Raw genomic sequence first — 12,950 nt, forward strand, 5'->3', positions numbered from 1 at the left:
GACATTCATTAACATCTTGAAGCCCCTATGATGAATGTAATGTAGCATTTGTTTTAAGACCCAGTAACTCCGGATTGTCACAAGAAACTACATTTATGGGTGTGAAATAATTTTCAAAGTAATCGGAAATCATTTCCTAAAACAGAGTTAATCGTTTAATCCTTGTAATGTTTAAGTGTCGTGTTTTCTTTGCGGTACGGACTGAATTCTGAAATATTAGACTATCTTCAGATTTAAAGGGTTAAGTGTCGTTTAGTTTATTTTTGAGCGGATTTGACCAATATGGATCAAAATTAAACTCCCTCATCAACAATTAGTGTAGCCTCCTAGGCCTAGGACAAAATCTGAAAATTTTTGGAGTAATTCTAGCAATGAAACAAGTAGATTCTTGTACCCAGAGACACACGGGGTCCTAACATTGTGCGTGTGTTTACAAAACTGTGTCTTCAGAATGCATAATTGACAAGTATAGATAACGTTCTACCTACGCCCAAGAAGTATGATTTGAGGGTTTTTACGGCAGTGAGTACGAAGGTGTATGTCTTCTGGGTTGTAGCATTGACTTATAGCTCTGATAATGGAGGCAGCAAGAACCTCTGAAATGAAAGTAAACTTCTACCAGATTACTTAGCGCTAAAACCAAGAAGACAATCAATCATCTTCTGTGCATAAGAAGCTGGCATTGAGGGCACGGGGCATGGAGGTAAATCTTGACCTGTATTCAATATTATAATAAGCTATATACATATGATTGTCCTAATTTATATGAAGAATCGGTTAACCGCCCATAATTAAGCCTGAATTAAAATAGCAGTGTTTATAGTAACAAACTAATATAATTAAAAAATATATATCCTATGAACTCAAAGTACTAACTCCGTCTGATACTAACAAACTAGGATCAAGTACACAAAACCTCTCATTTTCGTCTGTGCGTCTGTGGATACTTCGTGTAATCCAACTATTACAAACTCCAGCATACACTTCGGTAACCATCTGGGCAAATTGAGTACTGGATACCTGCCCTTTCGCTCAGATTCCCACGTTATCCTCATACAACAAAGTTGGTTTGTGAACAGAAACGTACCTGCTACTGCAAGCTAAGTCGTTACAGTTGACACTACCGCTAAAACTTAGCAAACGTTACCTCTGGTTGCAGATTAAGAAAAACATATTCACTGTTCAGAAAATTATTAGACTCTTCAAACTTAACAACTGTGATAGCGGTAGAACAGAAAGGCTCCTCAAAGTAGGGATAACAAGGATCATGAGTTCGAAACTGGCTAAGTCATGAAACGTTTTCAGCGTTTCATTTTATTTGTGACAGAGATACTGCATTACGGTTTACAGACACCCAAGGAGATGTAAACATTTTCTTATGAAGGATGGTATGACGCTGTGCAAAATGTAAGACCTACAGCTGAGCATGAAAAGATAGGCAGTATCTTGGTAATTATGTTTATAGCTCAGTGTCTCATAGGATTTTATAAAATAAATTAGAACTATATTTTTAATTCCTCTGTCATGAAATTATTACTCCCTTTACCACTTGTAACGAACCTAAAATTTACCTGTTTCTGTGGAAAAAATGTTTACAACCGTCAAACACTATTAATTTTTATCACCACTGAAATCTTAACATTTGCTGTCTTGTATTCCATATGTTTTTAGCTCAGTCTAGCCATCATCAGGGCTGTAGACTTTTATACCATATGAAACCAGTGATTATAGTTAGATGTGATCTCATTTTGATTGAATACTGCAACGAGTAGAATTATAAGCTAAGTTGAAGCAATAAAATATCACTGATTCTACGTACGAAAACATCACCCAAAAGGTGTTTGTTGTTCCAGTTGAGGATCCAGGGATAATAACTTATATTTCTGTGAACGTGTTAATGGAATTTTCCTTTTGTTTGCTTTTACACCTTCAAGTCCTTTGTGACTTGTAAACCTGTGACATCTATCACGCCACAGAATTCTAGAGTTTCCCAGAAAACGTGTAGACGCTTAATCCCACGCCTGTCTTCTCAAAAAACTCTTTTTTCCAGTCTGTAAAGCAACAATTAACCTGAAGATTTCTGTCTTCTGGGTTATTGCGCTGTGTAGTCTGGTCGATGTTAACCAACGTTTCAGAGGTCATACTGCCTCCGTCATCAGGGCGATGAATATTCGCCCTGATGACGGAGGCAGTATGACCTCTGAAACGTTGGTTAACATCGACCAGACTACACAGCGCAATAACCCAGAAGACAGAAATCTTCATATTCACCGCTGTGAGAACCTCAAGTCTTAAACAATTAACCTATCCTTGAAATAAATTCTTTCGTAGCTCAAAAACACACAAGGAGTCTCCATTACTAATCTCAATTTTTTATTGTTTAAATAATAATAACTATTCATTCTGAGAATTGTACAGGAATACAAGTGGCCAAAATGAAGAGTTAATGATTGTTAAATCATTTGATACCTACGGTTACCATAAGGTTCTAAATCGTTATCGTAGAAGTTTAATGTCAAATGTTAAGACGTTGAACTTTGTAGTCACTTCTTGAAACAAAAGTAGTGAACGATTTGACAGTATTTGTCTGGAGATAATGAAGTTCCAGACACGATGTTTCGACAGGTAATAATAAGCGAGCAGATAAGGTTTCTTTGAAACCCACCCATCGATTTTCTCTTTACCTTCTTGCACAGCGCCTGCGCATAAGAGACGTCCGCACAGACTCAACGCTTTACGGAAGGGACAGACAGAAATGTTATTTACAACATCGTTTGTGAGAAAATACGTATACCTCGGGGTTACGACATCGTACCCCCTCGCCCCCAAAGTGTGTTTAGAATGATCATAATGTACTTGACAATTTAAATAATTTGGAGCTATGGCTTTATTCAAGGCTGGCTACTAACAAGGACACGCGTTGGTGGATATATCATTTATCCAGCTTCTTCAAAGCGAACTACTTACGTCTGGGCTCCATTATATCGTGTTTAGTTTCCGAACTAAGGTAATTCGCCATCCGCTGGGCCTGAACTCAGGTCACCTTTTTCGGAGTTCTGACCCTGTTGGTATCATCTCTTTCTGGTCTAAAAAATATGTATACCAAGTTCAGTGAAAATCGGTGTATATGTTATCGAGCTATAAGCGAACAAACATGAACGCGATGTTTCAACTTCTTTTGGAAAGTTCTGTAGGCGAGATTTCTCTTTACGGGATTAAACGAGGGAAGTGTTTGTTGGGAAATTGGAAACGTCTTGCTTACTCCACTGCCCTCTGCAGATGTGTGATCACCTTCCATTCCAACCAAGACTCAGGAACGCTTTAAAATGCTGGCTGAGGAATGAGCTAGCTTCCTGGTGCCACTTTACTCAGCAAAGTCGCCTTCCTTGACGGCGTCCGCCGTTCACTGACGTGTGTGTGTGGTCTTCCTGGAATGCACGATGCGTGCCTGAAGAGCAGTGCCATCTGTGTAGATTCCTACAATCAACATAACGTGGTTTACGGAGTGTATTTTATTTAGAGAAACCCTTAAACACATCCTAAATTCCTTGTTTAATGTTATTTGAGTGCGTCTGTATAATATTTATACGTCGAATTAAAATGGGAAATTCCTGTTTTGTCCATTAATTTATTTACATTGAAACATGATGGTTAACTGATAATGTCATAACAAAATACTCAGAAAAATATTTGTATCCAATAAATAATTAATAAAGTTTAAATATATGGTTTGCAATCATCTGGCTTAATATAGGAGATCGGTAATGATCCTGTGTGTGCCATAAAGGACGGTGAATTTTTTGCTAACTGAGCATAGTGTCAGCTTCTCCAAAATTACGTTGTTCAGTGGAGTTAGTTACAATAAGAGTAGATGACTTATATTTCGGTATGAGATTTACATAAGTCTAAACTTGTTCCCTGCGTAGGAGTGAGTTAATATCACAAAGATACAAGAATTAACAAAATTCAGATGTAATTGTGGTTTCTGCATGTTACAGTGTTGATATTGTATTTTAATACAGTTACGTTTCCATGGTTCGTAACAACAGCTGGAGATTCTAAAAATGATTTTATTAAAGCAGATTCTTCAGTCTGCGTTTTTAAATGCACGCAGACAAAGTGTGGACAATGTCGCTGGACTTCAGTGATATTAAAATGTTTGTTTGAATAGCTGTGAATATGTTTCTGAATTTGGAATTAGTACCATAAAGTGCTTTCATAAAGTCCAAAAGCCGCATTGAATGTTTAGAATTAATTTCATTTTGTCTTTGATTTCGTTAGTTTATTATAGTCAGTTTTAGACATACGAAAATGCGCTGGACTACAAAGCAGATCTTTTTTACCTATTCAGATGGATCTTTTGCATCACATACATTCGTTCCTTCACGTGAGACTTACTCAGTGTTAATATTTCATACATAGAAAGTAAAATATCCAATCAGATTTAATATTTAGTCAACGCTTTCCATAATGGTGAAGGTAAACAGTAGCACAAAGGTATTTAGGCTCACTTTGAAGTATGAGAAAGTTAATGTAACTCACAACGCCATATGCCATACCACATGTTTTAGTACCAGTTAATTTCATGTTTATTGTAGGTACCTGTTATCAGTAATCTATGTGAAAAGTTTTATTTTGTTTGATTTATAATCCTCGGACTGACACGTGTTGATATAGGGTGGCGGAAAAAGATGTACACAAATTATAATACGGAATATTAATTTTCATTTTTATCGATCTCTGTGTGTTTTGGGGCACTGTGTAAGTCTAATCGTGTGATATTTTTTAGGCACCTTTGTCCCATCTGACCTTCCATACTCACATTTAGCGTAGTTTATATTTTGCTGTTTTCATGCTGTTTTCGAAGAACTTGGCCTGTACTGTAGATATTCTTAACAAAGTATTTATTTTATTTTACAATGTTTATTGTATAATCGCCCTTAAAACAGACAATTATAATAATTAAGCTTACTGCTGGTTAGAAAGCGTTTAGTAAATTTGGATTACTTGAGGTGACTGGACCCGTACGTACAACTTCTCACAAAATTAAAGAAGCAATTAAATTTTCTCGTATACTTGCGTCTAAACAAACGTCTCGTTTAGCTAACGTTCGCTTAACGAATTTTCCCACTAATTCATTTTAAAAATTAATACTCCTTTTTGGTATGCGTAATGAATTTTCATTAGAACGAAAGCACTCGAGGCTGTCCATAAATTTCCCATCTCTCACACTGCCAGCCTCCACCTTTATTCTGTTTTGCTTTTGCGTACCAAGACCATTAGGCACTTTCGTTTTACTTCCTACTCTTTAATTTCAGCTTCCTACAGCCAGTATTACATTTAGTAAGATAATTTAAATTTCATTTGTTTCAACGTGCAGTGCTAGTTTTAAAAAAAAATTAGTGCCCTCTCAAGTAAAGAAATTCACAAGCTTCAACCTCAATTTTTGTACTATTAGTAGTCATAATAATTCAATTCAATTCAATTAATTTATTTACGTGTTTGCCAACAGCAGGAAGCCAATAACAGACAAACACTGATAATACATACAATAATAATGAAATAAAAATGAAAAATATTACACAAACAGATTAACTAAACTTATACATGTACAATATTAAATATAACAGCCAAATACAGGCAAGCCCAAAATAGAAATAATATTGCACACAAAGAAAAGTAAATAAAAACAAATAATCCACCTAGGCAACACTAATATAAATTTAAAACGTTAAAGAAATACAAAAAACAGATAACCAAGCTAGATCATCTATCAAGACAACCTATCTGGATCATTTCCCTTATTGAGAACGTGCCCTTAAGGGAGACAATGTTTATCCGAAATACGTCCAAAGATTTACATTCATAGAATTAGTATTAGGAGTAGTAGGAGTGGGAAAAATAGTAATATTATTATTTTATTGGTATTACTTTGTGGTGGTGGTATTGAACTACTGCATTGAAATTTAGTTTTATGAATTGTTTGTAATTTTTAATTTCATCATTACGTATCTCAAAATAAAACACAAACTTCACCGTTACCATTGGGTTGTAAGGGTAAAATATTTTTACCAAAGTATTCATTCGCCTGTAACGAGCATATTTTTTTTTCTATTTCTCGTCGTCGAACGATTCTTTTAAACATCGACTTTTGCACTTACTGTAAATCCTTAACGCCTCGTGCAAAAGCTGCTGTTGCGTCTTTATTAATAATTCCATGTAATTTTGGTACTTTGATGTTGTCTATTTAATGATAATGCTGTGTCAGTCCGGTAGACCTCCATTGTTTTCTTTTATAAACCAATACATTGTGTGTGAGCCATAGTTGTTTAGTCTGTAATCACTGCTTTAACCCAGTACGCACATATCTTATAATTGTTTTCCATAATATCACATCGTTCATATTAGTAGTACAATTGTATTTAATTCAATAATTTACAGCGTGCTGTAATTTACAAGTGCATTGCTTTCGCCGCACCATTGTGTCATACGGCATAGTCCATTTATATTAGATTTATAAAGGTACAATTTGGCTGCACGTGACAGAGACAAGCGACCGAGGCAGGCGACAGAGACGGGAGACGGACACATCGCAGCTTGTCGCCACACACTTTTGAGGTGACGACCGAGACATGCGGCAAAGTGTTTGTTTTCTTTGTTTTGTTGAGACATACGTGCACATATTCTGTGAAAAATGAGTACAAAAATGCTTCTAAAAAGGTTAATCGAAGAAGATGATGTGTTCCTGTGTTATTTGTTGCGAAAGAAACAAAGAAAACCTCTGAGTTCAATATTCAAAACCAGACGCGAAGAAGGATCTTTCTGTCTGTGGTCAGTGGTCGGTTTTCTGCTACTAATTCTACCAATTTCTCATCTTGGTCACCAGTAAATTTAATTTCTGCCATTATTTTACTCAACAACACACGTGCTGCCTGAGCCCGTCGCGAGACACTACTGGTCCGAGAGCGGTCTCCTGTGCTTTGTCTCTGTCGCCTGTCTTTGTCTCGCGCTCGTAATTGTACTTCATACGATTGTACAGGGAGCAGACAGGAAGCGACCAGTCTCGGTCTCGTAACTCTGTCGCCTGCCTCGGTCGCTTGACTCTGTCGCGTGCAGCCAAATTGTACCTTAATGGAGTAATGTTAGGTTATGTTCCGCTTTTCAATGCCAACATCTGTTCTCGAGCGTTTCATTTTGTGTTGCATACCTTTTATAGTCCAAGTTTTCCACTCTTTCCTCTATAATCATCACAGATCATTCAGTTTAATTGAATAATGTTCCTTGCTTAAAACTTTAAGTTAAACGTGGTTTCATCTACATTCTCGCCAAGGGACTAACTTACCTGTGCTTCCACGTTTATATTTGTCGTCTTTCTCTCTGTGATGTAATTTTTCTCTATATATAATATTGACGCCGTGTTGTGAGCTGTGTTCTGTACGAAACAAATCGAAGACTTTCCAAACTTACACTTTAATAAATTACATTTCTTTCTTCAGCTGACTCGATAACTTTGCTTGGGATTTTGCCTACAAAGTCCACGGGTTACGTGTTAATCGTGTTATAAAGAGCGATTATTTCCTTAAACGCCATTAACCAGTTGATCTGTGTAATGATGACGGGTTGTGTTTTCTTTGCGGTACGTACACAATTATGAAATAATATTTAGATGATCTTCGGGTTACGAAAGATTATCTGCGAAATTTTCATCTGTCCCAACAATCCTACACATTTGGCCAACGTCCTTGATTTGATTACTGTAATAATTACATAATTACTCAATTTTATCCATACGTTCAGTCAATTAAATAAGTATTGTACAGAGTGTGGACTGGATCTATCTTTAGGAGGATAGGTTATAGCGAAGGGCTCTTGTCAACACGGTATTAAAAAACTTCTGGTTCCATAAAACTGGTGGACTTTTTTCCCACCTCAATGACTATTTAGTGTTTATAATTAATAGAAATAAAATTCTAATGTAGGTTGTCTTACTTGCTTCTAAAAGCTTTCAGGTCATAATCGAATTGAAACTGACGTCTGACGTAAGATCACGCTGACATTCTAGTACAAGCAAAACTCGTAGGCTACACTTCACGCGAGCGTAGTTTTTCCTAATGATCTTATATTGAGTGAAGCATGAAGTGGAGACGGTTGTCAGAGAGGTGTATTTTGCCTCATGTACCTCAATTATAATATTTCCCGGAGAATGAATGCATGTTTTGTGTGTATGACTCATGACCAGATTTTGGTTTTAGAATCTGATTTAGAACCAGTCAGCGTTCCAGCTATCATTCACAATTTAATTGACGTTGAAGGAGGCAAGTGTTAGTTGGTAGCTGTTTTGTTGGTGATCATTTGGTGTCAAGGGATTTTGGACCTTATGAGATAATATTTGTCAATGTTATAACCTTTGCAATGGTAATGTTAAGGGATTTTGTTCCTAATGGAATAATATTAGGTGTAGGTGTGACTTATCGGACAGTTGGCTCTTCCCAGGAGAATCTAAAACGAAAAAGAACTGATAGGCCAAGGAAATGCCATTTATATCTGTTAGATGTTACTGAGTTACGTCATTCCCTGTGAAAAGGGTAATTCTGGGACTTTAAGTAAACTGGAATAGGAATCTGAAATATATGTAAATAACAGGACAGTATAAAGATCTAAGAATCTAACAATAAATATCCAATAAAGTAGTAAACACAATGTGTAGTGTAGTTAAATATATAAGGAATATAGTAACAGGAAATTATATCTATAAAAATAAGGAAGACGTGATTGTTTAAATTCAAAACTTAAAACGTAGAAACAAAATTGTATAGACTCAGGAAAAAATAATTCCTATCTTGTGAAATGTAATGTTGTTAACTGATGATGTTTTTTTGTTTGGTGTGCTTGAGAAAGCTCCTGAGTGATGCTGAATAGAGAACATATGTGGGTTGAATTTATATAACATGTCTGATCAACTTTATTGTCAACAAGGCGTACAGTAATTAACGGAAGAATAATACAACAATAATGAACGATAAATAAAATATTTATCTTCTCGTTCACAATTTAGTGTCATGTGGTATATTCCTTGCTTGAATTTGGCCAACATTTTTATTTCCCTTCAATCAATTTTTGTCTTTTGTAGCGTCTGAATGCAGCGCTGCGTGTATCGGAGATGATCCAAAGAAGGATAAATAACGACGATGTATGATCATTTTACTAGTTTTCGATCGACGAAAAGCAATAAGACATTTCTCAATAAAATAAATAAATATAGAGGCACCGATTTTGAATAAGGTTAGTTTCCGTCACTCGGACTGTGTGCGCGAGTCGAGGCCGGCTTCGTCGATATTTCGATCTCGTTGCGAGAGTTGGCGCTACGCTAAAGCGAGCGTGCGAGCCAGTGAGTTGATTGGAAGACTGTCGCCGCCAGTTGGACTCGAACCGCCCAGTTCGTCGTGTGTTTCAAGTTTGTTGATGTCTTAAGGCCATCCGGCTCAGCATAACTGGCAGTTTTTGTTTTACGAGTTCAGACTCCGGAAACTACGCGTTGCTTTCAGACTCCATGACAAAACGAAAGAACAATTCTCTGTCGTTAATGTGCGTGTTTCACCTTCCTTCTTCAAGTGAATAATATATACATCGATGTTGTTATGTTCCTGGATGTTGACCTAGCAGTGGCTACAAACTTCATGGACTCCAAGATCTACGTGATTCGTCATTATCGAATTCAAAAATAAATGTTCTTATTATTGTTAGTCGTTTAGTGAACTGTAACTCAATCAGTTGCCAGGTTTATTTTGTGGATTGAACAGAAGGGAAAGTTTCAGTTGTGTAAATACTGAAGTCATTACCAAGACCTTAATGCAAATCTAGTATTGTTTCTTCGATACATCGATATTTATTTGTGTGCATATAGAAACCATTTGAGAGGTGGTTTTGTTGTTACTAGCAAACTTCGAAGATGTTTGTACAACAAATATGTGACCATAGAAAGTACTTTATTAAATTACTCTCAGTTTTTAATTTGAAGTCTGTGTAGCGTGCTTCATACATGTTAATTTAGAATATTTAAATATTGCATTTAAATTCTTAAATACGTCTCTATGCGTGTATGTTAATAGTTCAGCCTAATGTATGCAAACTAAAATATTATTCAGAATAATGTAATTAGTGACGTAACTGGCGGGGTACTGGATTATTCTACTGCTTTGATTCTCTCATATTTTATTTTATCAAGTATTACTACAAGGTTCAAAGTGTTATGGAATTAATGTGAATGGATCGTATTTAAAGTTTTCGGAATGAATTACGAAATGATCTATGATGATACGCGCCCTACCAATGGCGATCTCTTATTGTGTAATGAAGTTCGTGTGAGTGTCACAACAAAGTTGTCGGTGAGAAGACTTGTTTAAATTGTGAATATCTGCTTTTGCAGGAAGATTTGTAATAATCTGAACCCGCATTCTTAACGATCTGACCAACCATGATGGCTGTGAAGAATAAAACAACACCTGCGCGTGGGAACAGGAGAGTGAAGACATCAGTTGTCTTCATCCTGATGCTATTATGTCGAAACTCAGGTAGGGTGTCGTCAGAACTACTACTGTAACTTACGTCTTAATGTTTTATAAGAAGTGTAACTGTTTTATTTTACGCGTATTTTACCACACTTGGAAGAGCCATTATAGTATAAGGAACATTTTACGTTTACCCTGATAATATGTAGTTAAGATTGTTAACAGTTAACGTGAATGCGATTCGTTTATAATGACTGATTCGTAGATAAATATAGACTCGTTTAAAGGTTTTTTTTGCAGTATAATAGACCTAGTTTTTTTCGTCAAATTTGGCACACATATGCGCTTAAGGTACTGTAATGTAAAGTAGCATGGGTATAAGCTGGGACTGTCTTAGCCTTTGAGTGCGTCTTAATCTGTTTCCACGGTGTACCACTTCATTAAACGTGTATTTGCTGCAGTGGAAGGTGGGAAGAACGTGGGGAGGTTAAGAGTCTCTGTGCTAGGTAATTAATAATAAGAATAATGTTAACTCCCTTGCAGTTTTAAAGTTTGTAATAAAAGGGGTAACATTTTTTATTACACGTAGAATATATTTAAAAAAATTAATTTTTTACTTTCGATTATTTTTGGAAAGATGTGTTAAATTTCATCCAGGCCAAGTCGAAAATTTTATCGTGATTACTGATTTATGCAGGGGTTTTATTAGAGCTTCCTTTTATTTATTTCTGTTCGTATTTAGTATTTAATTTTATTTTAAAATGTTTTTTTCTTAGTTCTATTGTATGATAATTCGTCACAGTCGTGGAATGTAGAAAGAGCATTTAACCTCGGAACCTTATTCCCATCTGTCATCCACTTCTAGCAGTAGGTTGGTTAGTTGAAGCTAGGTTCTGATTGGTTAGGAACGTATCGGCAGATGGTAGTCAGTTCACATGGCATCACGTTACAGTAGAAAAAAAATTCGTAGTGACGTTTGGGAATGTTGACATTCAAGTTAAAGAGGAAAGCAACTGTATTGCGCTGTTTTATTCCACAATGTATGGGGCACATAGCTGTGCGTATTTCTGAAGTTATATAACCTATTATTTATAGTCGTGGGATTGTTAAATTTGGATGTTATATAACTGGAAAGGTTGCTTTATCCTAAAGTTTACGAAAACTGGGTTTGCGTGTAACGGATAATAAAGTTCAACTCAGTATTTATAATTAAACCAATTGAATTTTGCACACAAATGGGGGGGGGGGATGAAAAATTGTTACCAAGCAGAAGATATTGCGTATTAAGCAGGGAAATGTCGATCTGAAATCGATATTCGCTGATAAGTTTTCTATCTCATCTTGCACACATACATGCGCGCTCGCATAAGCCGATATTTGTTTGAACTTTGACTCTTTCGCGTAACTACGTTTATTCTTTGGCAAAACTGATAATGCGTGCTACAGTGTTATTGGGAATCGATTTATACGTTATTTATTATGCTTCGCCAACCACGATATTTATTGTGATGGAAAGATGGTTATGAATGACGACTAGGTAAAGTTGAAAAATACAGTATTAAATGTTTCAAGGTCTTATGCTGGTATTTGCGTGAACGGAATGAGGGAAGTCGATGTTTCCCTGAAGATGGTGACGGTATGTTTCTCCGAAACGTTGTTAACAGGTATACATGCCGTTACTAACCAGAGACCAACATCGACGTTTCACCGCCTTGAGAACAAGGAAACGTAATCTTTTACGCTCTTTTGATGTGTCATGCCGTGTAGTTCCAGTTGACTGTCACAGTTTGGAAAGTCACTGTATGAAGTCTAATGGCTTATCCTTCGTTTTACGTTAATTCTCATTTCGCCTGAAATGACTTTATTTTAGTCGAAAGCAGAGTTTCAATTTGTGTTCTATTAGTCAAGTCCTGTTTGATAGACAAGATGACTTGTTTTAAGATGGCTGTCTTCTGGGTTATTTCGCCGTGTAGCCTGATAGAAGTTCAGCATCGTTTCAGAGTTGCTTGCTACCTCCATCATCGCCCCGATGATGGAGGCAGCAAGGACGTTTGAAACGTCGGTAAACCCAGAAGACAGCCGTCTTCAGACTTATCCCCGTGAAAACCTCAAATCCTGCATGACTTGTTTTATAATATTCTTTCTAGTCAAACCTTAAGATATTTAAAATATTTATTCCGTGTATCTACCGTATCATAGCATTTCTAATCGTCAGTGTAACTGAAACTATGTTTTTAAATAAACATGAAAGGGTTTTTCGTAACGTAAATATAAGTCTTTTAATTTTTCTTAACATGTTACTCAGTCAACTCTACAGAAATCTCCACACGCCTTTGATGTAACATCTTTTTCGTAACGAAATTGTTGCGTCTTTTAACAACTTGTTGACTTTAATATCCATTTACTGCTGACACAAATATAACGTTGTAAAGTTCATACAAC

The 12,950-nt window shown here is 36.2% G+C and overlaps 1 protein-coding gene across 10 annotated transcripts in view; it reads left to right on the forward strand.

The window, feature by feature from the left end:
• LOC110829846 (zwei Ig domain protein zig-8) overlaps positions 1-12,950 on the forward strand; it is a 520,441-nt gene that overhangs the window by 151,961 nt on the left and 355,530 nt on the right. For 4 of the 10 annotated variants that reach the window (XR_015533924.1, XM_022063999.2, XM_087344187.1 and 1 more), the window contains exon 1: positions 9,400-10,571. The exons of 1 other annotated variant lie outside the window; for it this stretch is intronic. Coding sequence is in view for 8 of the 9 variants with exons in the window: in XM_022063999.2 (XP_021919691.1) it covers positions 10,475-10,571 (97 nt within the window). In the remaining variant the exon portion in view is untranslated. Of the gene's footprint in view, positions 1-9,399; positions 10,572-12,950 lie in introns of those variants that run through there. 5 more of the 10 variants (XM_087344183.1, XM_087344184.1, XM_087344185.1 and 2 more) reach the window with 4 other exon arrangements.

This window comes from Zootermopsis nevadensis, unplaced genomic scaffold, assembly GCF_977971745.1.
Source record: "Zootermopsis nevadensis isolate Lab colony 2312 unplaced genomic scaffold, Znev_1.0 Znev_ptg000007l, whole genome shotgun sequence".
NCBI classification, from domain to species: domain Eukaryota; kingdom Metazoa; phylum Arthropoda; class Insecta; order Blattodea; family Termopsidae; genus Zootermopsis; species Zootermopsis nevadensis.